Source organism: Melitaea cinxia, chromosome 24, assembly GCF_905220565.1.
Source record: "Melitaea cinxia chromosome 24, ilMelCinx1.1, whole genome shotgun sequence".
In the NCBI taxonomy this organism is placed as follows: domain Eukaryota; kingdom Metazoa; phylum Arthropoda; class Insecta; order Lepidoptera; family Nymphalidae; genus Melitaea; species Melitaea cinxia.
In genome coordinates, this window is record NC_059417.1 from 1,421,653 (window position 1) to 1,445,182 (window position 23,530).

A 23,530-nucleotide genomic window follows, 5' to 3' on the forward strand; every position below is an offset into this window, starting at 1 on the left:
ACTTTCTCTCCTAACGTCTTGCTTAGTATTGGAATTGTAAAAGAATGTCCCAATGCTAATTCTATCTTTGTTGCTGAAGTTGCTAAAAGATGGAATAAAAATCAATATTTTTTTACAGACGCATCTAAACGGACTGACTGTGGGCCAACTGGCGTTGGTGTATATTATCAAAACTCTAAAATAGGGTTGCTATATCAGTGTCCACAACAGTCCTCCGTCTTCACAGGGGAATGTATTGGCATTTTAGAAGCATGCCTCTTTATTGAGAGTCACAATATTAAAGATTCGGTCATTTTCTCGGACTCAAGGAGTGCCTTAGAATCTCTTTCACACAGTTCTCTTTATAACAAACTCTATAGCTCCATAATTTTAGATATCAAATCCTCCCTTCTTAGATGCTTCAATAAAAATTTAAATATAACACTTGCATGGATTCCCGGGCACTCGGGTATTAAAGGCAATGAATGTGCAGATTCACTAGCTAAACAGGCAGCTAATCATTGCTGTGACAAAAAATACTTTAAAAATCAAATATATGACCTACTAAATTATCCCAAAAAAGATATCTATCGGACCTGGCAAAAAAAGTGGGAATTATCTAGCAGAACAAAAGGTAGGTTTTATGCTTCAATTCAACCAGAAATACCTAGGAAGCCATGGTTCTGTAAATTCAAAAAATTATCTAAAACTACTGTATCGATTTTATGTAGAGTTCGTATAGGTCACTGCTGTTCCTCTGTTTTTCTTCATAAACTTAGAATAAAAGATTCCTCTCTCTGTGAATGTGGATTAGATGATGGAACTCTCGATCACATCTTTTTCTCTTGTCCAATTAATAATTCTTTTTGCCTCCTTGATAATTTATCCCAACTTAATATCCCACTTCCTATTAATTTTACTTCGCTTTTACACTTCTTTAAAGATCCAAAGGTGGTCCTTACCCTTGCAAAATTTATTAACGCTAACAACATTAAAATTTAATGTATCTATATTCTATAACTATATAATGTCTTCGTGAATTAGAAGTTTATGTATATTATTATAATATTATACTCCTTAGTTGTTCTAACACCACAAATATGTGCATTTTTTATATGTTTTCCCGCCTTATGTATTTTCCGGATAACAAAATAATTCAAAATTAAAATTTCAAGTGCGTTTTTTATTTTTATAATAATTTATACTTGACACTGGCAGAATGTCGCTAATGGCGATCGTATGCCAAAAATAAAAGAAGAAGAAGAAGAAGAAATAAAATTTTATTTTTTATGGAAATAAGTAATTTAGGTCCTTTTCTCTTATGTGTGATTTAGTGTTATTTGCTGATGATACATAGCTTGTTTTTAAAGCTGATAGGAAAAAAAACATACGACTGTTGATGTGAACAGTTCTTTATCACCAATTCAATGTTGGTTTAAATAAACAACTTGATATGTACGATTTTCTTTTTGTGTTACCCACACATTAGGAATTCTAAACATTTTTGAATATCATATCAATTATATTGATTTTGAACGCTAAGAAAACCAAAGTGCTTTGTGTGTGCGTTGCCAAATGTTAAGCATCCGAATTATAATTTTGAAATAAATAACGAGAGGCTTATTGTCAATGATACATTGATTTTGATTTTATTGTAGCTATGTTATTACTTTTCAGACATTTTGATCGTCACGAACTATGGGTTCCGAACGACTTTGCTGTCCACACGTTCAAGATTATAATGTTTTCGATTCAGGTAATATAAATATATTGTTATTTGTTTGACTAAGTGGTACTCGATACCGCTGGCTTTGAAACACACAGGCCGAAGACGGGCAGCAGCGTCTTAGGTGCGACAAAGCCAGCCCTGCGGTCACCAACCCGCCTGCCCAGCGTGGTGACTATGGGCAACACACATGAGTTCTCGCATTTTTGGCGCGAACTTGTCCAGCAGTGGACTGCAATAGGCTGGAATGGATGGATGGATACTCAAGCTAATGTGTTTCTAACAAATAAAATACATTGTAGTGTGCTTGTTTAATATTTTAATGTTATTAGGCGAAGTACTCACACAGAGACATTAGATAGAGCGTGACAGTATTGTGCGTTGTCGATATTTGAACGTAGCTCCGAGAGGAGTTTCTTGCCAATTCTTCTCCTCAGAATATATTATACATTCTTATTCATTATAGCTTCGCTTTTAACGAAGATTAAAATTTTATTTGTAGAATTAGGAAGGTGCCTTTTAAGCCTATTTGAGTATAGTTATTGTTGATATTAATTTTGAATTGATCGATTCACTCGACCCATACACATGAATAACAACCGAGACCGACAGCTTCACGTGCTCTCCGAGACACGGCGGGCCACAAAGACAGACATCTGATTCGGAAAGAAATATCTGTACGAATACAAGTATCCACCTGGCAGAAATGGAATCCGCAAACCGCGGGTGCTTAGGCACACGCACCACTAGGCCAGAGCGGCAGTTTGTGTTTGTATACATAGCGATGTGGTCAGCCGAGATCAGAAGGGTTGCAGGCCCGTTATGGAAGAGTGCTGCATTGTCCCGAGAGAAGTGGAAGGAGTTGGAGGAGGCCTTTGTGTCCCAAAGTCACGCAGATATACGTTAGCATGTACCCTTTTTGTAATATTGTCGATCAACATGAATTGTAAGAAACATTGTTAACTATATCCGCAATAAAGGTTTAATAATAATAATAATAATAATAACATGACGACGTGCAGGCGCAGTACTCGTACAGCGTGGTGGAGGCGCTGCTGCACCACCTGGACGCGGGCGCCGGCACGCGCGTGCGCGCCGCGCGCGCCGCCGTGCTCAGCAGCATCGTGGCCTTCGCCGCGGGGGACAGCGTGGGTGAGCGAGCACACAGCAGCAGTAGTCGAAGGCTTAAACTGAGCTGTGACTTCATTCACGAGTTAACAAGACCTAAGTATAGCATTTTAGAGGACATTGCTGCGGACTAACGCAACACCACGGGCGTGGTGTGGGGCGAGGGACGGAGGGACAGCCCCACCATCGGATCGGAGCGAGAACAGCGGTGGCTCGACCTACGACACGTCAGCGACCCTTTTATTCTATGCCTTAGACTGTCTAATTAATATTTGCTGCATTCACATTTTTGTTCCCGGAACGGCTAATAAACCAGAGATATATATACAGTCCACTTAGTATTAATTTAACGTTCGCCAGAACACTAACAGTCATTGCTGCTCATCCAGATGTATATTTGACATTACCAATATTACATACCCTATGGGTGTCTCGACATTTAATAAATAAATAAACCTGTACGGGTGTCTCGACATTAAATAAATAAATAAACAGACATACTAATGCTCCCAATATATTTTTTCAGGACCGTCGGTTTTGGAGATTATCAACAATCTCCTAACGAACTTAAGAGCATCAGTCGCTAGGGATTCTGAGGTAAAATACCAAAGTTGTCGACTACCCTTTACTCGTTCTTAGATATCTCCTTCTCTTCTTTTTCTTCCTAGCTAATAATGCATTCAAGAAGCCACTTATTTGAAGTTGTGAAATTTCATTGTTGATGTAATCTATGAAGTTTCTAAAATTGTTCTATTTTTCGATCATTCTGTGAATTTAATGAGTTCAGCTCAGTTGTGAACAAAGACATTAAGATTTCAAAATTATTTCCAATAGAAAGAGTCCGACGATTCATTGTTGATTTAATCTATGAAGTTTCTAAAATTGTTCAATTTTTCGATCTGTGTGTATTTAATGAGTTCAGATCAGCTCTAAACAAAGATAAAAATTTCAAAATTATTTCCAACAGAAAGAGTCCGACGAGAAATTATATCAAGATGCGCTGATAAACGCGTTGGGAGAGTTTGCAGACCACTTGCCAGATTTCCAGAAGATAGATATTATGATGTTTATCGTCAAAAAGATACCCAACCAGCGTGGAAAAGCTACCAAGGCGGATTGTCGCCTGCAAAGTATCTTACTCAAGTCTTTGCTTAAGGTGAGGTAATTTGTTATGACTATAATACATAGTCAAAGCTATGGTACAATCGGTGAATGCCAGTTTGAGCATATTATGGTCAAAATTTAAATTAGTCTCGTCAACCCTTTTTTTTTTAGAATGGTTGGAGCTTAATCCAGGAGATACTTTTCAATTTGCTTGAGATGTTTTGAACGAAAAATTTTAAGACTTTCTGAGGGTTAGAACTAATTTGGCCTTTTGTATATACGAAATATCTATCAGAAATTTTCAATGGAACTGTAGGCCTTTTGTATATACGAAATATCTATCAAAAATTTTCAATGGAACTGTAAAAAATTGAAAGAAAATATTTCTTTAATTTACCTCAACGCTGCAATAAATGTTGACAGTTTTTTGTATGAAGGTATATGGACAGTCGCTTTCTTTGTATACATTTTCTCAGGTTTATAAACTAAATTTATCTTCATTAGGTTGGCACGACGTACAAGACAACAGAGCTGAGCAAAGCCTTCCCTGCGGCTTTCCTCGATGCGCTACTACATTTGTCGGGGGCGGGTGAAGTCGGAACACGTGCATTGTTGCAACGAATCCTACACACACTACTTGACCGTCGTGGGAACGCACCAGCGCTAACCGTGCCAACGTGAGTGCACCCTACTGAATCCCTGTTAGCTTTGTCCCCACGTGAGTGCCCTCTACTGAGTCCCTATTAGCTCTGTCCCCACGTGAGTGCACTCTACTGAGTCCCTATTAGCTCTGTCTCCACGTGACTGCACTCTACTAAGTCCCTGTTAGCTCTGTCCCCACGTGAGTGCACTCTACTGAGTCCCTGTTAACTCTGTGCCCACGTGAGTGTGCTCTACTGAGTCCCTGTTAGTTCTGTCCCCACGTGAGTGCCCTCTACTGAGTCCCTATTAGCTCTGTCCCCACGTGAGTGCACTCTACTGAGTCCCTATTAGCCCTGTCTCCACGTGACTGCACTCTTCTAAGTCCCTGTTAGCTCTGTCCCCACGTGAGTGCACTCTACTGAGTCCCTGTTAACTCTGTGCCCACGTGAGTGTGCTCTACTGAGTCCCTGTTAGTTCTGTCCCCACGTGAGTGCCCTCTACTGAGTCCCTATTAGCTCTGTCCCCACGTGAGTGCACTCTACTGAGTCCCTATTAGCTCTGTCTCCACGTGACTGCACTCTACTAAGTCCCTGTTAGCTCTGTCCCCACGTGAGTGCACTCTATCCCTGTTAACTCTGTGCCCACGTGAGTGTGCTCTACTGAGTCCCTGTTAGTTCTGTCCCCACGTGAGTGCCCTCTACTGAGTCCCTATTAGCTCTGTCCCCACGTGAGTGCACTCTACTGAGTCCCTATTAGCTCTGTCTCCACGTGACTGCACTCTACTAAGTCCCTGTTAGCTCTGTCCCCACGTGAGTGTACTCTACTGAGTCCCTGTTAACTCTGTGCCCACGTGAGTGTGCTCTACTGAGTCCCTGTTAGTTCTGTCCCCACGTGAGTGCCCTCTACTGAGTCCCTATTAGCTCTGTCCCCACGTGAGTGCACTCTACTGAGTCCCTATTAGCTCTGTCTCCACGTGACTGCACTCTACTAAGTCCCTGTTAGCTCTGTCCCCACGTGAGTGCACTCTACTGAGTCCCTGTTAACTCTGTGCCCACGTGAGTGTGCTCTACTGAGTCCCTGTTAGTTCTGTCCCCACGTGAGTGCACTCTACTGAGTCCCTATTAGCTCTGTCCCCACAGAAGAAGTTGTTGAATAAAACGGGCGTATTATTTCTACTTTCAGAGTGGAATACGCGGAGTTGGGTCTCATTGTCGAGAAGTGCTCCCGACCTGATCTGATATTTATCAGCAAACATGGTTATGCAATCTTTAGCTCGCTGTACGACGGTGAGTATTTTTTGATTTTTTATTTGTATACAAGATATAGTATTGTATTGGGCTCGGTTTTCCGCATTTAGACGCAAAGGTGGTCTATTATGCGTGAAAATACAAGATATAGAATAGTGGGCCAAAGTGGTCCAAATCATGGGAGTTGAGTGTTATTTCCACAATTACAATTTATCTTAAAAATATATTTTGTGCTTGATATCATCTATAGACCTCTATCCATCCCGCATCCATTCTTTATTTTTATGCAGGGAATATGGATGAATTACATAAAATGTGTATTGAAAATTTTTGAGAGAATTTTTTTTAATTTCTTGCCACCTCTTCTCAGTAAAATCTCTCCAAATCAATGTCAGCTCAGTTACAAAGTCTGTAGAAAAGTTTGCAAGAATTAAGTAAGCTTTAATTTCTAGTTTTGTTTCATTATTGTTATATATATACAGGTCTACAGTTGGAATCCAACACGGCTGAAAACATAAGCGCTATATACACGACTTTGGCACTTTTGTGCGTTGAGCTCGCTTCAGAGGAAACGGTGTGCGATATGTTGCAGTTGATACTGTCGTGAGTACTATCTACATGTTATATTTCTACTATTCAAATATCAGACTTGTTAAGTTAAACCAAAATTTGGGAATGACGCCATAAAGCTAACCTATTGAATTGTTTTATGGTAGAAACTAGATAAAATAAGGAAGTTTGTTCGGTCAATTAGTTTTTTTTAGTTTAATTTAGTCGTTGGAAACTGTTCTGGTGATGATTTTGAAAATATGTGCTAATTTGTAAAAATTATTGTATACTGTTTGTTTCCACTGAAACTAAATAAATAAATAAATAAATAAAATTACCGAGCATTTAGGTGTTGCTCAGCAAAACAACATCGCACATGCAACGCGCCGCACTAAATAAATTAGGCCAACGCCGTGCATGTTACTTCAGTGCATATTTCACCGTGTCTTTAATCGGATGCGCTCATTAACATTCTTTAACATTAATAATATTTAAATCTAATAAACATCTTGAACCTATAGTTCTTTCTAATTTTAACATTTAAACATAAAAAATTTCGCTAAGGCTCAGGCACCCTACAAAGTTATTAAATTTCTTTTAAATAAATTATTTTGTTGCTATTATTTTTTTTAAATCTTCCAATTTATCATTTTTTTGCACTTATCCTTTTTATTACTATTTCTTTTACGTTTAAACTTGGCCTAGCTAAATTTCAAGAAAAAAAAAAACAGGCATTTATCTCAATTATTTACGAAGTTATGATTAAAAATAGCGCTAAGATCGAAAAACATTGAAAAAAAAAAAAAAAAACAATCATATCTCCTAAAATACAAAAAAATCGGATCAGTTTTATATAGTAAACGGTTAAAAAGTAGCTAAAAGCATGATCTCACGCGACCTCTGCCCCGCCAGCATCCAGCAGTCGGCGCTGAGCAACCCGGTGCTGTCGCTGTGGCAGCAGTGCGCGCTGCACGCCGTGGCGCTGGCGCTCGCCGCGCTGCTGCCGCACGTGCTGCTGCTGCCGCGCCTCGCCGACTACGTGGCGCAGGTGAGCGCGCTGTACTGAGGTAGGGCACAGCAGGAATTTCCTGCTCAAAATATGGAGCAGCCCGACTGGGGTATCTTACAGAAGATCACAGATAAATAGTACTACTTTCAAGCAGTATCGTGTTCCTGTTGATGAGTGAGGTGACCGGAGCTCTTGGGAGAGATTGGGGATTGGGTCGGTAACGTGCTTGCGATACTTCTGGTGTGGCAGACGTCTATAAGCTACGGTAATCTAGTAATCTCTTACCATCAGGTAAGCCGTACGCTTGTTGCCAACCTAGTGAAATAAAAAAAAACTTATTCACACACACACACACACACAACACTAACGCAAACACACACTAACACAAGCACACACTAATACAAACACACACCAACACAAACACCAACAAAACACACACTAACACACACCAACACAAACACACACCAAACCCAAACACCAACACAAACACCAACATAAGCACACATCAACACAAACACACACCAACACAAACACACATCAACACAAACACACACCAACACAAACACACACCAACACAAACACACACAAACAAACAAACACACACACACACAGACACACGCACACGCAGAGAGACACACACACACACAGACACACACACACACATACACACGTAGACACACACACACATACACACACACGTAGACACACACACACACACACACACACACACACACACACACACACACACACACACACGTAGACACACACACACACGTAGACACACACACACACGTAGACACACACACAGACACACACACAGACACACACACAGACACACACACACAGACACACACACAGACACACACACACACACACAGACACACACACACACACACACACACACACACACACACAGACACACCCACACAGGAACACACACAACTGTATTGGTGTATACTGTTCAGTGTGTGTGAATGATAAGTGCAGTGCAGTCTGTCAAAATTGGACATATTATGACTCGAATATTTTGTATTATGTTAACAATTAGGATAATACAAAATTAAGCGGATTTAAAAATTTTTCATTTTTCAGATAATAGAAGCGCGTCGTGAAGAAGCTCCTCACCTGTTACCTCCTCTATTGGAGGATTACGACTTGTCGCCATCGAAGATGCCCAACAAGCTGCCATACCTGATGATTGATCAGGTAAATTTGATTAAAACAGTAATATTGCAAAGTTATAATTATTTAATAACTATACAAATCTTTTAATTTTCTTATACAGAATAAAATTTGTAAGGTTGTTTTAATCATTTTGGGACTTGCGCAAGAAATAGAAGACGACGCGTTGCCGCAGCGGTCATATCACTGGCTATTTCGCTGACGGTCACGGGTTCGATCCCCGTTCACGACAGACATTTGTATTGGTCATATAATATGTTCGTCGTGGTCTGGGCGTTTGTGCTTGTGTATTGTGTGTGTTTCCGGACTCCTGACACAGAAAAAAATCCTACTAGGGGCCGTTAAGTGTAAAGCGTTTGGTTATTTATTATTTATTTATACAAAAAAAAATCGTTATCTTGCGATCTATTCACGTCCGTTACGTAAAATTACGAACCGTGATTTGCGAAGGAAATTCAGTTTAGGCCAAAATTTGTTAAGGATCGCAAGGTATAGATTATTAAAAGAACGATGGATGCGATGATACCAAGTTTTCAACCTCGGGTACATTGTTTCAGATGGCGATAGGTGAATGTCTGAAGGCGAGCGGGGTGGAAGCGCGCTTACAGCCGGCCGCGCCCTACGCCGGAGCGGGGCTGGCGCACCGCCACAGCTGGGTGGAGGCCGGTGAGTGACCGCTGTGCACTGTACGGGGGCTGGCGCACCGCCACAGCTGGGTGGAGGCCGGTGAGTGACCGCTGTCCACTGAACGGGGGCTGGCGCACCGCCACAGCTGGGTGGAGGCCGGTGAGTGACCGCTGTGCACTGTACGGGGGCTGGCGCACCGCCACAGCTGGGTGGAGGCCGGTGAGTGACCGCTGTCCACTGAACGGGGGCTGGCGCACCGCCACAGCTGGGTGGAGGCCGGTGAGTGACCGCTGTGCACTGTACGGGGGCTGGCGCACCGCCACAGCTGGGTGGAGGCCGGTGAGTGACCGCTGTCCACTGAACGGGGGCTGGCGCACCGCCACAGCTGGGTGGAGGCCGGTGAGTGACCGCTGTGCACTGTACGGGGGCTGGCGCACCGCCACAGCTGGGTGGAGGCCGGTGAGTGACCGCTGTCCACTGAACGGGGGCTGGCGCACCGCCACAGCTGGGTGGAGGCCGGTGAGTGACCGCTGTCCACTGTACGGGGGCTGGCGCACCGCCACAGCTGGGTGGAGGCCGGTGAGTGACCGCTGTCCACTGAACGGGGGCTGGCGCACCGCCACAGCTGGGTGGAGGCCGGTGAGTGACCGCTGTGCACTGTACGGGGGCTGGCGCACCGCCACAGCTGGGTGGAGGCCGGTGAGTGACCGCTGTCCACTGAACGGGGGCTGGCGCACCGCCACAGCTGGGTGGAGGCCGGTGAGTGACCGCTGTGCACTGTACGGGGGCTGGCGCACCGCCACAGCTGGGTGGAGGCCGGTGAGTGACCGCTGTCCACTGAACGGGGGCTGGCGCACCGCCACAGCTGGGTGGAGGCCGGTGAGTGACCGCTGTGCACTGTACGGGGGCTGGCGCACCGCCACAGCTGGGTGGAGGCCGGTGAGTGACCGCTGTCCACTGAACGGGGGCTGGCGCACCGCCACAGCTGGGTGGAGGCCGGTGAGTGACCGCTGTGCACTGTACGGGGGCTGGCGCACCGCCACAGCTGGGTGGAGGCCGGTGAGTGACCGCTGTCCACTGTACGGGGGCTGGCGCACCGCCACAGCTGGGTGGAGGCCGGTGAGTGACCGCTGTCCACTGAACGGGGGCTGGCGCACCGCCACAGCTGGGTGGAGGCCGGTGAGTGACCGCTGTCCACTGTACGGGGGCTGGCGCACCGCCACAGCTGGGTGGAGGTCGGTGAGTGACCGCTGTCCACTGTACGGGGGCTGGCGCACCGCCACAGCTGTGTGGAGGCCGGTGAGTGACCGTTGTCCACTGTAGGGCATAGTAGGGGATATTTCCGTCACCCCGCCATGGAGTAGCTACGAGCAGGATTAAGCTACAATATTTCTCCTATGTGGAGGAAGATGGCCACTAAACCAGAGCGGTGTCTTTGGGTAATAATGCATATATAAATGAATTTATGTCATTCATAGACCGTGGTAAAAAAATAATCTACAATTTCCGCATAAGATGCTAGGGTCAGTAATACTGAGTGTTTCTTCATCCAGGCGCAACGCAAGGCAGGGATAGCTTAGCGGATATATCAGCGGGACCTAACACTGAACTAGACAGCGCTAACAGCTCGCCTGGCGTACAGAGGGTGAGTTACTAAAAGTACAATGATATAATTATTAATTTACATGTCTACCAGTGCTGTGCTGTGTGGCTACGGCACTAAAGAATTTAGCCACCCCCTCTCTTCCCGTGGGTGTCGTAAGAGGCGACTAAGGGATAACAAGGTTCCACAACCACCTTGGAACTTAAGAAGCCGATCGATGGCGGGATAACCATCCAACTGCTGGCTTTGAAACACACAGGCCGAAGACGGGCAGCAGCGTCTTCGGTGCAACAAAGCCAGCCCTGCGGTCACCAACCCACCTGCCCAGCGTGGTGACTATGGGCAAAACACATGAGTTCACGTTATTTTTGGCGTAAACTTGTGGAGGCCTATGTCCAGCAGTGGACTGTATAGGCTGTAATGATGTCTACCAGTAGAATATATTTTGTGAGAAGAATACATACAGAAACATAACTTTTCTGTAAGTTTTAACTGAGGTAGGGCACAGTAGGAAATTTCCTGCTCAAAAAATGGAGCACTCCTACTGGGATAGTATCTCGACTTTAGATCTTACAGCTGAATAATAGTACTTACAAGCAGTGTTGTGTTCCTATTGGTGAGTAAGGTGACCAGAGCTCTTGGGGGGAGGGGGGATTAAGGTAGGGTCGGAAACACATGATGCTTCTGGTGTTGCAGATGCCTGTAAGCTACGGTAATCGCTTGCCATCAAGTGAGCCGTACGTTTTTTTGTCGACCCAGTTAAATAAAAAAAAGTTGCCCAAGTTATAGATTTGTCTATTTGGCTTATATGTTTATTTAGTACAAATTAGATATAACTACTTCCAAAATCCTTTAAGACAATTAAGTGTTCTTCAAACACTAACTTCCCATACTACCTTCCCATGTGTCGTCCAGTATACTTAAAAGAGATTCGATTTCTTTTTAAAAACTAATGTAAAAATTTGGCATAGAAAGTTATATCGTTCGACGTTACACAGTTAACCCAATACGATGATTTGGACGAAGAGTACAGAATGTTTATTGAGAAATACAACTATAATCATCGTCCTACGATGCCGAATTTTGGATCTTATGTAATTATATTCGCTTTATAACTTTTTAATTTAGTTTTGCGGAATATGTAAATTCCTAATCATGGTCATGACTGTGTCTAATTCTGCCTTTCTGGGAGACATTAACTTACAATTAGTTAAAAGTTACTTCTGTTGCTTGTTAAATCTTTCCGGCTTATTTGTATCCTTTAGACAGGGGTTCTATGTCCGTTATTCGTTGGAAAGCTAAGACAACATAAATTTTTAAAACTACCTTAGAAGAATATATGTTTAAAACAAAAGTTCAGTTGCTTAATAAAGTTTTGAAAAGTGATTTAAAAAGAATAATATAAATTAATATAATAACGTTAACGTTTAATAAGTTAAAGTAAGTCCAGTAAATATAAGAAGTAAACATTACCAAAGATATATCAAAGATAACTCTTTTATCGCCTTTTAAATTTTAACTCGTGTAATCGTCAACTTAAGTTGTGTGGTTACGGCAGTAAAGAATATAGCCACCCCCTCTCTTCCCGCGAGTTTCGTAAGAGGCGACTAAGGGATAAGACAGTTCCACTACCACCTTGAAACTTAAAAAGCTGACCGATGGCGGGATAACCACCCAACTGCTGGCTTTGAAATATACAGGCCGAAGAGGGGCTTCTTCGGTGCGACAAAGCCAGCCTTGCGGTCACCAACCCGCCTGCCCAGCGTAGTGACTATGGGCAAAACACACGAGTTCACGGCATTTTTGGCGCGAACTTGTGGAGCCCTATGTCCAACAGTGGACTGTGATAGGCTGAAGTGATGATGAAGTGAAGGGATCGTCAATTTACAAAAAAATAGCTAAAATACACGGATATGGTAAGTTCTTATATTCCCATTGCTATCCCTCTTCCTATACCCATTTCCTATAATCTTGTCCTTTCCCTAGCGAACTGAAAATGACTTCTGGTACTGGGATCACGAAGATGCTCATATCTCTTTACATGATATGCGGAAGGAAAAACTAGCTACGGTATATTATTGTCTTGTAAAAGTTAAAATGTATAAAGCTCATTCAGTAATGATACGAAATGGCTGTATACATGAAAACAGGAAATGTTTTACATGTGGTGTAGAGAAAAGAAATTGTTACGTTTCAGAATAAATTTTCCGAAATTTTAGGGGTCAAAAGTTTTCCAAATATATTTTTGGTAGAGCCATTTGTAATTTCAAGTTTCCATGAGTATTTGTGAGATTCTTGAGTATTTCTTTTCAAATAACAGGTGTCATGTTATTCCTTGAATAAGTGTAGACAAAATATTTGCAAATCACAATTCCGGACTCAATTCTATGGATTTCTATCGAATACATTTTTTTAGACTTCGTTGCGACCGTTCGTCGTTGAAATATTGGAATTTTGACACCACTTATAACAATGAAGGCCCAAAACTATTGTTACATATTTGGCATTGGACAAAGCGTTCGAGCACGAGTAGCGAGCGTAGAGGCATCACGACTGACTCTCAAAGCTCTATATGAACAAAAATGTTTAAAATAAAGATAGCACCGGACTCGAGTTTCAAACTTCACTCTCTCAGCTCGATACGACTATAGACTCAAGTAGATATAACAATGACGGTCGTATTGGTCTCGCTGCAGCACAGCGGCGCGAGCGAGGGCGTGAGCCTGGAGGCGCTGCGGCGCGCGGCGGGCCCGCCCGGGGACGCGGAGCGGCGCGAGGCCGAGCGCCGCCGCGCCGCGCTCAACGACGCCTTCCGCACCGCGCCCTTCGGCCAGCTGCTGGCCATCACGCAGCCCAAGGTGAGCGCCCTCGGGCTGTCGGAGGCGCTGCGGCCCGCCCGGGGACGCGGAGCGGCGCGAGGCCGAGCGCCGCCGCGCCGCGCTCAACGACGCCTTCCGCACCGCGCCCTTCGGCCAGCTGCTGGCCATCACGCAGCCCAAGGTGAGCGCCCTCGGGCTGTCGGAGGCGCTGCGGCCCGCCCGGGGACGCGGAGCGGCGCGAGGCCGAGCGCCGCCGCGCCGCGCTCAACGACGCCTTCCGCACCGCGCCCTTCGGCCAGCTGCTGGCCATCACGCAGCCCAAGGTGAGCGCCCTCGGGCTGTCGGAGGCGCTGCGGCCCGCCCGGGGACGCGGAGCGGCGCGAGGCCGAGCGCCGCCGCGCCGCGCTCAACGACGCCTTCCGCACCGCGCCCTTCGGCCAGCTGCTGGCCATCACGCAGCCCAAGGTGAGCGCCCTCGGGCTGTCGGAGGCGCTGCGGCCCGCCCGGGGACGCGGAGCGGCGCGAGGCCGAGCGCCGCCGCGCCGCGCTCAACGACGCCTTCCGCACCGCGCCCTTCGGCCAGCTGCTGGCCATCACGCAGCCCAAGGTGAGCGCCCTCGGGCTGTCGGAGGCGCTGCGGCCCGCCCGGGGACGCGGAGCGGCGCGAGGCCGAGCGCCGCCGCGCCGCGCTCAACGACGCCTTCCGCACCGCGCCCTTCGGCCAGCTGCTGGCCATCACGCAGCCCAAGGTGAGCGCCCTCGGGCTGTCGGAGGCGCTGCGGCCCGCCCGGGGACGCGGAGCGGCGCGAGGCCGAGCGCCGCCGCGCCGCGCTCAACGACGCCTTCCGCACCGCGCCCTTCGGCCAGCTGCTGGCCATCACGCAGCCCAAGGTGAGCGCCCTCGGGCTGTCGGAGGCGCTGCGGCCCGCCCGGGGACGCGGAGCGGCGCGAGGCCGAGCGCCGCCGCGCCGCGCTCAACGACGCCTTCCGCACCGCGCCCTTCGGCCAGCTGCTGGCCATCACGCAGCCCAAGGTGAGCGCCCTCGGGCTGTCGGAGGCGCTGCGGCCCGCCCGGGGACGCGGAGCGGCGCGAGGCCGAGCGCCGCCGCGCCGCGCTCAACGACGCCTTCCGCACCGCGCCCTTCGGCCAGCTGCTGGCCATCACGCAGCCCAAGGTGAGCGCCCTCGGGCTGTCGGAGGCGCTGCGGCCCGCCCGGGGACGCGGAGCGGCGCGAGGCCGAGCGCCGCCGCGCCGCGCTCAACGACGCCTTCCGCACCGCGCCCTTCGGCCAGCTGCTGGCCATCACGCAGCCCAAGGTGAGCGCCCTCGGGCTGTCGGAGGCGCTGCGGCCCGCCCGGGGACGCGGAGCGGCGCGAGGCCGGCGCCGCCGCGCAGCGCTCAACGACGGCCTTCCGCACCGCGCCCTTCGGCCAGCTGCTGGCCATCACGCAGCCCAAGGTGAGCGCCCTCGGGCTGTCGGAGGCGCTGCGGCCCGCCCGGGGACGCGGAGCGGCGCGAGGCCGAGCGCCGCCGCGCCGCGCTCAACGACGCCTTCCGCACCGCGCCCTTCGGCCAGCTGCTGGCCATCACGCAGCCCAAGGTGAGCGCCCTCGGGCTGTCGGAGGCGCTGCGGCCCGCCCGGGGACGCGGAGCGGCGCGAGGCCGAGCGCCGCCGCGCCGCGCTCAACGACGCCTTCCGCACCGCGCCCTTCGGCCAGCTGCTGGCCATCACGCAGCCCAAGGTGAGCGCCCTCGGGCTGTCGGAGGCGCTGCGGCCCGCCCGGGGACGCGGAGCGGCGCGAGGCCGAGCGCCGCCGCGCCGCGCTCAACGACGCCTTCCGCACCGCGCCCTTCGGCCAGCTGCTGGCCATCACGCAGCCCAAGGTGAGCGCCCTCGGGCTGTCGGAGGCGCTGCGGCCCGCCCGGGGACGCGGAGCGGCGCGAGGCCGAGCGCCGCCGCGCCGCGCTCAACGACGCCTTCCGCACCGCGCCCTTCGGCCAGCTGCTGGCCATCACGCAGCCCAAGGTGAGCGCCCTCGGGCTGTCGGAGGCGCTGCGGCCCGCCCGGGGACGCGGAGCGGCGCGAGGCCGAGCGCCGCCGCGCCGCGCTCAACGACGCCTTCCGCACCGCGCCCTTCGGCCAGCTGCTGGCCATCACGCAGCCCAAGGTGAGCGCCCTCGGGCTGTCGGAGGCGCTGCGGCCCGCCCGGGGACGCGGAGCGGCGCGAGGCCGAGCGCCGCCGCGCCGCGCTCAACGACGCCTTCCGCACCGCGCCCTTCGGCCAGCTGCTGGCCATCACGCAGCCCAAGGTGAGCGCCCTCGGGCTGTCGGAGGCGCTGCGGCCCGCCCGGGGACGCGGAGCGGCGCGAGGCCGAGCGCCGCCGCGCCGCGCTCAACGACGCCTTCCGCACCGCGCCCTTCGGCCAGCTGCTGGCCATCACGCAGCCCAAGGTGAGCGCCCTCGGGCTGTCGGAGGCGCTGCGGCCCGCCCGGGGACGCGGAGCGGCGCGAGGCCGAGCGCCGCCGCGCCGCGCTCAACGACGCCTTCCGCACCGCGCCCTTCGGCCAGCTGCTGGCCATCACGCAGCCCAAGGTGAGCGCCCTCGGGCTGTCGGAGGCGCTGCGGCCCGCCCGGGGACGCGGAGCGGCGCGAGGCCGAGCGCCGCCGCGCCGCGCTCAACGACGCCTTCCGCACCGCGCCCTTCGGCCAGCTGCTGGCCATCACGCAGCCCAAGGTGAGCGCCCTCGGGCTGTCGGAGGCGCTGCGGCCCGCCCGGGGACGCGGAGCGGCGCGAGGCCGAGCGCCGCCGCGCCGCGCTCAACGACGCCTTCCGCACCGCGCCCTTCGGCCAGCTGCTGGCCATCACGCAGCCCAAGGTGAGCGCCCTCGGGCTGTCGGAGGCGCTGCGGCCCGCCCGGGGACGCGGAGCGGCGCGAGGCCGAGCGCCGCCGCGCCGCGCTCAACGACGCCTTCCGCACCGCGCCCTTCGGCCAGCTGCTGGCCATCACGCAGCCCAAGGTGAGCGCCCTCGGGCTGTCGGAGGCGCTGCGGCCCGCCCGGGGACGCGGAGCGGCGCGAGGCCGAGCGCCGCCGCGCCGCGCTCAACGACGCCTTCCGCACCGCGCCCTTCGGCCAGCTGCTGGCCATCACGCAGCCCAAGGTGAGCGCCCTCGGGCTGTCGGAGGCGCTGCGGCCCGCCCGGGGACGCGGAGCGGCGCGAGGCCGAGCGCCGCCGCGCCGCGCTCAACGACGCCTTCCGCACCGCGCCCTTCGGCCAGCTGCTGGCCATCACGCAGCCCAAGGTGAGCGCCCTCGGGCTGTCGGAGGCGCTGCGGCCCGCCCGGGGACGCGGAGTGGCGCGAGGCCGAGCGCCGCCGCGCCGCGCTCAACGACGCCTTCCGCACCGCGCCCTTCGGCCAGCTGCTGGCCATCACGCAGCCCAAGGTGAGCGCCCTCGGGCTGTCGGAGGCGCTGCGGCCCGCCCGGGGACGCGGAGCGGCGCGAGGCCGAGCGCCGCCGCGCCGCGCTCAACGACGCCTTCCGCACCGCGCCCTTCGGCCAGCTGCTGGCCATCACGCAGCCCAAGGTGAGCGCCCTCGGGCTGTCGGAGGCGCTGCGGCCCGCCCGGGGACGCGGAGCGGCGCGAGGCCGAGCGCCGCCGCGCCGCGCTCAACGACGCCTTCCGCACCGCGCCCTTCGGCCAGCTGCTGGCCATCACGCAGCCCAAGGTGAGCGCCCTCGGGCTGTCGGAGGCGCTGCGGCCCGCCCGGGGACGCGGAGCGGCGCGAGGCCGAGCGCCGCCGCGCCGCGCTCAACGACGCCTTCCGCACCGCGCCCTTCGGCCAGCTGCTGGCCATCACGCAGCCCAAGGTGAGCGCCCTCGGGCTGTCGGAGGCGCTGCGGCCCGCCCGGGGACGCGGAGCGGCGCGAGGCCGAGCGCCGCCGCGCCGCGCTCAACGACGCCTTCCGCACCGCGCCCTTCGGCCAGCTGCTGGCCATCACGCAGCCCAAGGTGAGCGCCCTCGGGCTGTCGGAGGCGCTGCGGCCCGCCCGGGGACGCGGAGCGGCGCGAGGCCGAGCGCCGCCGCGCCGCGCTCAACGACGCCTTCCGCACCGCGCCCTTCGGCCAGCTGCTGGCCATCACGCAGCCCAAGGTGAGCGCCCTCGGGCTGTCGGAGGCGCTGCGGCCCGCCCGGGGACGCGGAGCGGCGCGAGGCCGAGCGCCGCCGCGCCGCGCTCAACGACGCCTTCCGCACCGCGCCCTTCGGCCAGCTGCTGGCCATCACGCAGCCCAAGGTGAGCGCCCTCGGGCTGTCGGAGGCGCTGCGGCCCGCCCGGGGACGCGGAGCGGCGCGAGGCCGAGCGCCGCCGCGCCGCGCTCAACGACGCCTTCCGCACCGCGCCCTTCGGCCAGCTGCTGGCCATCACGCAGCCCAAGGTGAGCGCCCTCGGGCTGTCGGAGGCGCTGCGGCCCGCCCGGGGACGCGGAGCGGCGCGAGGCCGAGCGCCGCCGCGCCGCGCTCAACGACGCCTTCCGCACCGCGCCCTTCGGCCAGCTGCTGGCCATCACGCAGCCCAAGGTGAGCGCCCTCGGGCTGTCGGAGGCGCTGCGGCCCGCCCGGGGACGCGGAGCGGCGCGAGGCCGAGCGCCGCCGCGCCGCGCTCAACGACGCCTTCCGCACCGCGCCCTTCGGCCAGCTGCTGGCCATCACGCAGCCCAAGGTGAGCGCCCTCGGGCTGTCGGAGGCGCTGCGGCCCGCCCGGGGACGCGGAGCGGCGCGAGGCCGAGCGCCGCCGCGCCGCGCTCAACGACGCCTTCCGCACCGCGCCCTTCGGCCAGCTGCTGGCCATCACGCAGCCCAAGGTGAGCGCCCTCGGGCTGTCGGAGGCGCTGCGGCCCGCCCGGGGACGCGGAGCGGCGCGAGGCCGAGCGCCGCCGCGCCGCGCTCAACGACGCCTTCCGCACCGCGCCCTTCGGCCAGCTGCTGGCCATCACGCAGCCCAAGGTGAGCGCCCTCGGGCTGTCGGAGGCGCTGCGGCCCGCCCGGGGACGCGGAGCGGCGCGAGGCCGAGCGCCGCCGCGCCGCGCTCAACGATGCCTTCCGCACCGCGCCCTTCGGCCAGCTGCTGGCCATCACGCAGCCCAAGGTGAGCGCCCTCGGGCTGTCGGAGGCGCTGCGGCCCGCCCGGGGACGCGGAGCGGCGCGAGGCCGAGCGCCGCCGCGCCGCGCTCAACGACGCCTTCCGCACCGCGCCCTTCGGCCAGCTGCTGGCCATCACGCAGCCCAAGGTGAGCGCCCTCGGGCTGTCGGAGGCGCTGCGGCCCGCCCGGGGACGCGGAGCGGCGCGAGGCCGAGCGCCGCCGCGCCGCGCTCAACGACGCCTTCCGCACCGCGCCCTTCGGCCAGCTGCTGGCCATCACGCAGCCCAAGGTGAGCGCCCTCGGGCTGTCGGAGGCGCTGCGGCCCGCCCGGGGACGCGGAGCGGCGCGAGGCCGAGCGCCGCCGCGCCGCGCTCAACGACGCCTTCCGCACCGCGCCCTTCGGCCAGCTGCTGGCCATCACGCAGCCCAAGGTGAGCGCCCTCGGGCTGTCGGAGGCGCTGCGGCCCGCCCGGGGACGACGCTCGAAGTATTGGCACAGCGGTCACAGGCACACTGACTGTTGCGCTGACGGTCGCCGGTTCGATTCCCGCTCACGACAAACATTTGAATAGGCCATCTAGATGTTTGTCGTGGTCTGGACGATTATTCTTGTGTATTGTATGTCTTTTCAGACCCCCAAAAGAAAATCCTGGGGGCCGTTGAGTGTGAAGCGTTTATTTATTAAATTTGTAATCATATTTATAATATTTTTTATTGAAAATCAAAATTGAACTTTATTGTAATATTTTAAATAAATCAAATTAGTCTATACAGTTTAGTGCGCTAATTTCAACCATGTATTATAACCTAAAAACATTATTTTTTAATTAATTCGATTTAATTTCAGTATGAAATAAAGGAGAAACTCGAAGAAATCTTCAACTCACTGTCCGAAGAGCCACTACTAGGCGCCGGGGTCGGAGGCTCTCCTCCCGGAAAACCGACCGCATGCACCAAATATTTTCCCGAACTATTCCTCTACTAGTAAGTTATCTTAATTTAAAAGTCATATTCTATCAGCACACACCAATTTATCTTTAAATTCAGACTTATGCCAAAGGCCCAAATATTTTATAATTCCAAGGGCAAAGAAATGTTATAAAACCAGCAGGCCTAGCATGCGCGCCACGACAAAATTTTGTCTACCCCTTTTCTCGTATTATCTCTCTATGTCTACAGTAGCTAACATGCGTGCACGCGATACTCTTCTCGTTACGTCAAGAAGAGATAATCATTAAATTTTAGTGATCTGTGATATTTATCTCTACGGAAGCTAACATGACATCGTAATTTTGTCGAATTTTGTCGTTTTAGGAAGAGAAACTTCTCGTCTTCAATATTATCGACGAGAAAGACGATAAATAAAAAATAAATAAAACCGGGTGCCTATTTTTTGTATACCATGGCGTTTCCCTATTATAATTATATAATTTCGGTATACGAAGAGCGGGAAATGCGAAAAGTCGAGTGAAGTGTGCCATATAATGACACAAAAAACGTATTTGCGCCCTGTTGCTTCTTATTCTAAATAATAATAATAATAATACTTTATTTCAGACCAAAGTATAAGTCCATATTGGGTTAGTACAACAAGACAAGACAACATTCAGAATAAAAAACAAAACAAAATTATATTAAAAAAATCAATAACTAAAAATAAAATTAAATAGAATAAAAGTAAAATCAATAATCAAAAAAAAAAAATCAAAAATTCAAAAAATTTAAAAAATTAAAAAAAAAAAAAAAAGAAATGCGTGATAGAATTACAATTATCTAATGTGCGACAAGATATAAAGCACAACACGAGCATATTGTTTTACATATATAATTAAATTCATTTACTTACGCCGTTTTATTTTCCATATTAGATTTTTTAAATTAGATATACACTTTTTATCTTAGCCAAAAGGCCGAGAACATTGTTAAATAAAACATGTGTCACTCGTTTGAAATTATACAAACTTTGGCTCATCCCGGTTTGGCACGATTGGTCAATAACCTTGTAAATTCAACTTTACGACATAAGAAATAAGAATGATATTCAGTTGTGATTATGGTTGATAATGTTTCTCTACTCGAAAAGGCGAAGTCTTCGGAAGAGAATTTTGTCTCTCGTAGTGCGCATGTTAGGGTAATCGAGAAAATACTCGATGTAGACATTATCTCTCTCTCTCGTCAAGAGATATCTCGTTGTATGCATGCTAGGCCGGCTGATGTTACTAGAAAATATATTAAGTAAAATTAAATACATATATTTTTTAAATAATCTAATTTCAAAGGAGTTGATACGAGTTGATATGATTTGTACCACAGAATGGAGATTGACAATTAATTTTTTTTCTTGATTTCAGATGGCAGAAAATACAATATTGAATATTTACTTACCTGATGTATTACGTAATCGCTTAGCATAATATATTGCTAACTATAATATAATCTTCCACGTTGTTGATTTTTTTTATTGATATTACAATTTTTTTAAAATTGTGATATGAATATGTGAAAGGTTATGTAAAATTATGATACCTAATGTTTGTCAAAATAAAGGAATTAATTATCTTTAACTCTCGTAAATAAATAAAAAATATTTCGAATCGAATCGTAAATCACTATATTGTGTTCCGAGTGTTGCAATGTTAAAAATTAATGAATATTTTTTTTTTAAATATTTTGTTGTAATTCTAGCAATAGTATATGATATAGTGGAGATTGACAATGGAATTGATTTACTTTTTACTTGTATTTTTTTTTGTGTAATAAAAATAATCCCATCTGTATTAAACGTCGGCGCGGTGATGTTATGATGTCTGTTTTTGTAAGCGGTATACGGGGCAATAATTTTATTTTAAAGTTAGTGAGACGCGACTTTTGAATGTTGTTTATTGAAATACAACAATGATGTCATCAAATAACTGACAGACTGTGCAATAAAAATGACAAATGTATATAAGATGTAATACTTCTAACCGCGTTCGTTCATTGTAAATTACAGACGCGCTTACCTTCCTTGAACGGTTTATGCAGAACTACATTGCCAGAGTAGATCGTGTGTTAAGACAAAAAATATTCAAAAAAAGGGACAGGATTTTTGTTCACGTGGCTAGTGACCTATGACACCTACAGGAACCCCTATTTGCAAAAACGCAGTTAAGAGTCGAACACCTTATAATATTGAAGTAAAACTTCTTAACACATGCTTGACTTGAGGGGTAAGCTGGTCAGTGTATGACAAGAGTGTTACGAAATGTGTGATCGGGCGAGGCGAACGGTAGTTGAGAGCGAGATATATGTTAGTAAAGATAGAAAGGGAGAGTTACGTTTCGTATGTTTTACTTCAGTCGTGTGGTCGAAAGCACAGTCGCTTTTTTTTCCTATTTCTTTCAATGAATATTGAACAAACTTTATCTTTGTCATTTAGAGAATTGAATTACTCTCGATGGAGATTTTTTAAAACGAAATTTAGTCAACTACTCTAAATATTGACATGTTTTAGTAATTTTGAACCTGTCCCTTGATTTGGTAAGGTGTCATGTGGTGATGTAAAATGGTGATAATATGGTATAGGTGATGATATCGGTGATGATTAATGATTATACGGTATTTGGCAGTATTTAGTGGTGTAATTTATACGTGTTACGTTTTGATTTTTTGTTTTTTATTGATTTTTTAATTTAGATTTATTTAGGCGACAGTATTTGAAGTAAAACTTCTTTACGCTCGCTTGACTTGGGGAGTAAGCTGGTGAATGCATGATGATGATGATGATGATGATGATGATGATGATGATGATGATGATGATGATGATGATGATGATGATGATGATGATGATGATGATGATGATGATGATGATGATGAGAGCATTACGAAAAGTGTCATCGGGCGAAGTGAACGGAGCGAGAGAGGTGCGGGCACACGTTTTCTGTCTCTCTTTCTCTCATAGCCAGTTACGTTTCGTATATCTAAGACACAGTGCAGGCCCATTGTGCAGAAGTTTTACTTCAGTCGTGTGGTCTAAAGCACACTCGTTTTTATATTGCACGTATCAATTAATTTATAATTTATAGTACGTATATTCTGTATTGTGTATTATTCTTCATAGTGACATAGAAAAAACGTTATGATGTTCTAAATATTAAATATTTACTATTATTCGGTCCAATTCAGCACGTGGATCTAAATATATTAACTTTGACAATTTTATTTGTTGTTCTAATGGAATCTAATATTAATTTGACACAAATTGAGTTTTCTATGTACTAAAATATCCTTTTCATGTTTAATTTTTAAACAAACAGCCAAATCTTACTCTCATAGGATATGATATGATGACGATGTATTGAAAATTTGTATGGTTTTTCTGCCGTTCATTGACCATAAAGCCATGAAGTTCTGAATGGTAAACTAAGAGGTCCTAATATGTATAATCGAGTGGTCAAAATTTTAATATAAATTATATTATTTTAAAACTTTGTCCTGAGAAACATATTTTAAATGCTTATAAGACGCAGTAACTTAAAAAGGGCAGTTAAACGAAAAAATATTAAATATATTCGGTAATGGCTAACAGTAAAACTGTTTTTAGAAGAATGTAATTAAGAAACGTACGATTTTTTTTGAGATGTTTCGAACGGCTTCGACTAAGGACGGTATTATGCAGTATGTAAACAGTATTCGTATTAACATTCCAATACAAGTATCTAAGGTATTAACGATCGAATCTCTTGATTAATGTACAGTCGGCGACAAAATTATTATTTATACATTTATAC

General features: G+C 49.9%; 1 protein-coding gene across 1 annotated transcript in view; it reads left to right on the forward strand.

Moving 5' to 3' along the window:
* The window catches only part of LOC123665713 (protein EFR3 homolog cmp44E), a 60,304-nt gene extending 38,602 nt beyond the window's left edge, over positions 1 to 21,702 (forward strand). Inside the window, exons 7-20 of the mRNA XM_045599974.1 lie at positions 1,657 to 1,735; positions 2,728 to 2,857; positions 3,360 to 3,430; positions 3,801 to 3,989; positions 4,442 to 4,614; positions 5,762 to 5,865; positions 6,309 to 6,429; positions 7,288 to 7,423; positions 8,477 to 8,590; positions 9,124 to 9,232; positions 10,747 to 10,838; positions 13,493 to 13,654; positions 19,609 to 19,745; positions 21,113 to 21,702. Of these exons, the coding sequence (XP_045455930.1) occupies positions 1,657 to 1,735; positions 2,728 to 2,857; positions 3,360 to 3,430; positions 3,801 to 3,989; positions 4,442 to 4,614; positions 5,762 to 5,865; positions 6,309 to 6,429; positions 7,288 to 7,423; positions 8,477 to 8,590; positions 9,124 to 9,232; positions 10,747 to 10,838; positions 13,493 to 13,654; positions 19,609 to 19,745; position 21,113 (1,618 nt within the window). The 3' untranslated portion in view covers positions 21,114 to 21,702. The remainder of the gene's footprint in view (positions 1 to 1,656; positions 1,736 to 2,727; positions 2,858 to 3,359; positions 3,431 to 3,800; positions 3,990 to 4,441; positions 4,615 to 5,761; positions 5,866 to 6,308; positions 6,430 to 7,287; positions 7,424 to 8,476; positions 8,591 to 9,123; positions 9,233 to 10,746; positions 10,839 to 13,492; positions 13,655 to 19,608; positions 19,746 to 21,112) is intronic.
* The last annotated feature ends 1,828 nt before the right edge of the window (positions 21,703 to 23,530 follow it).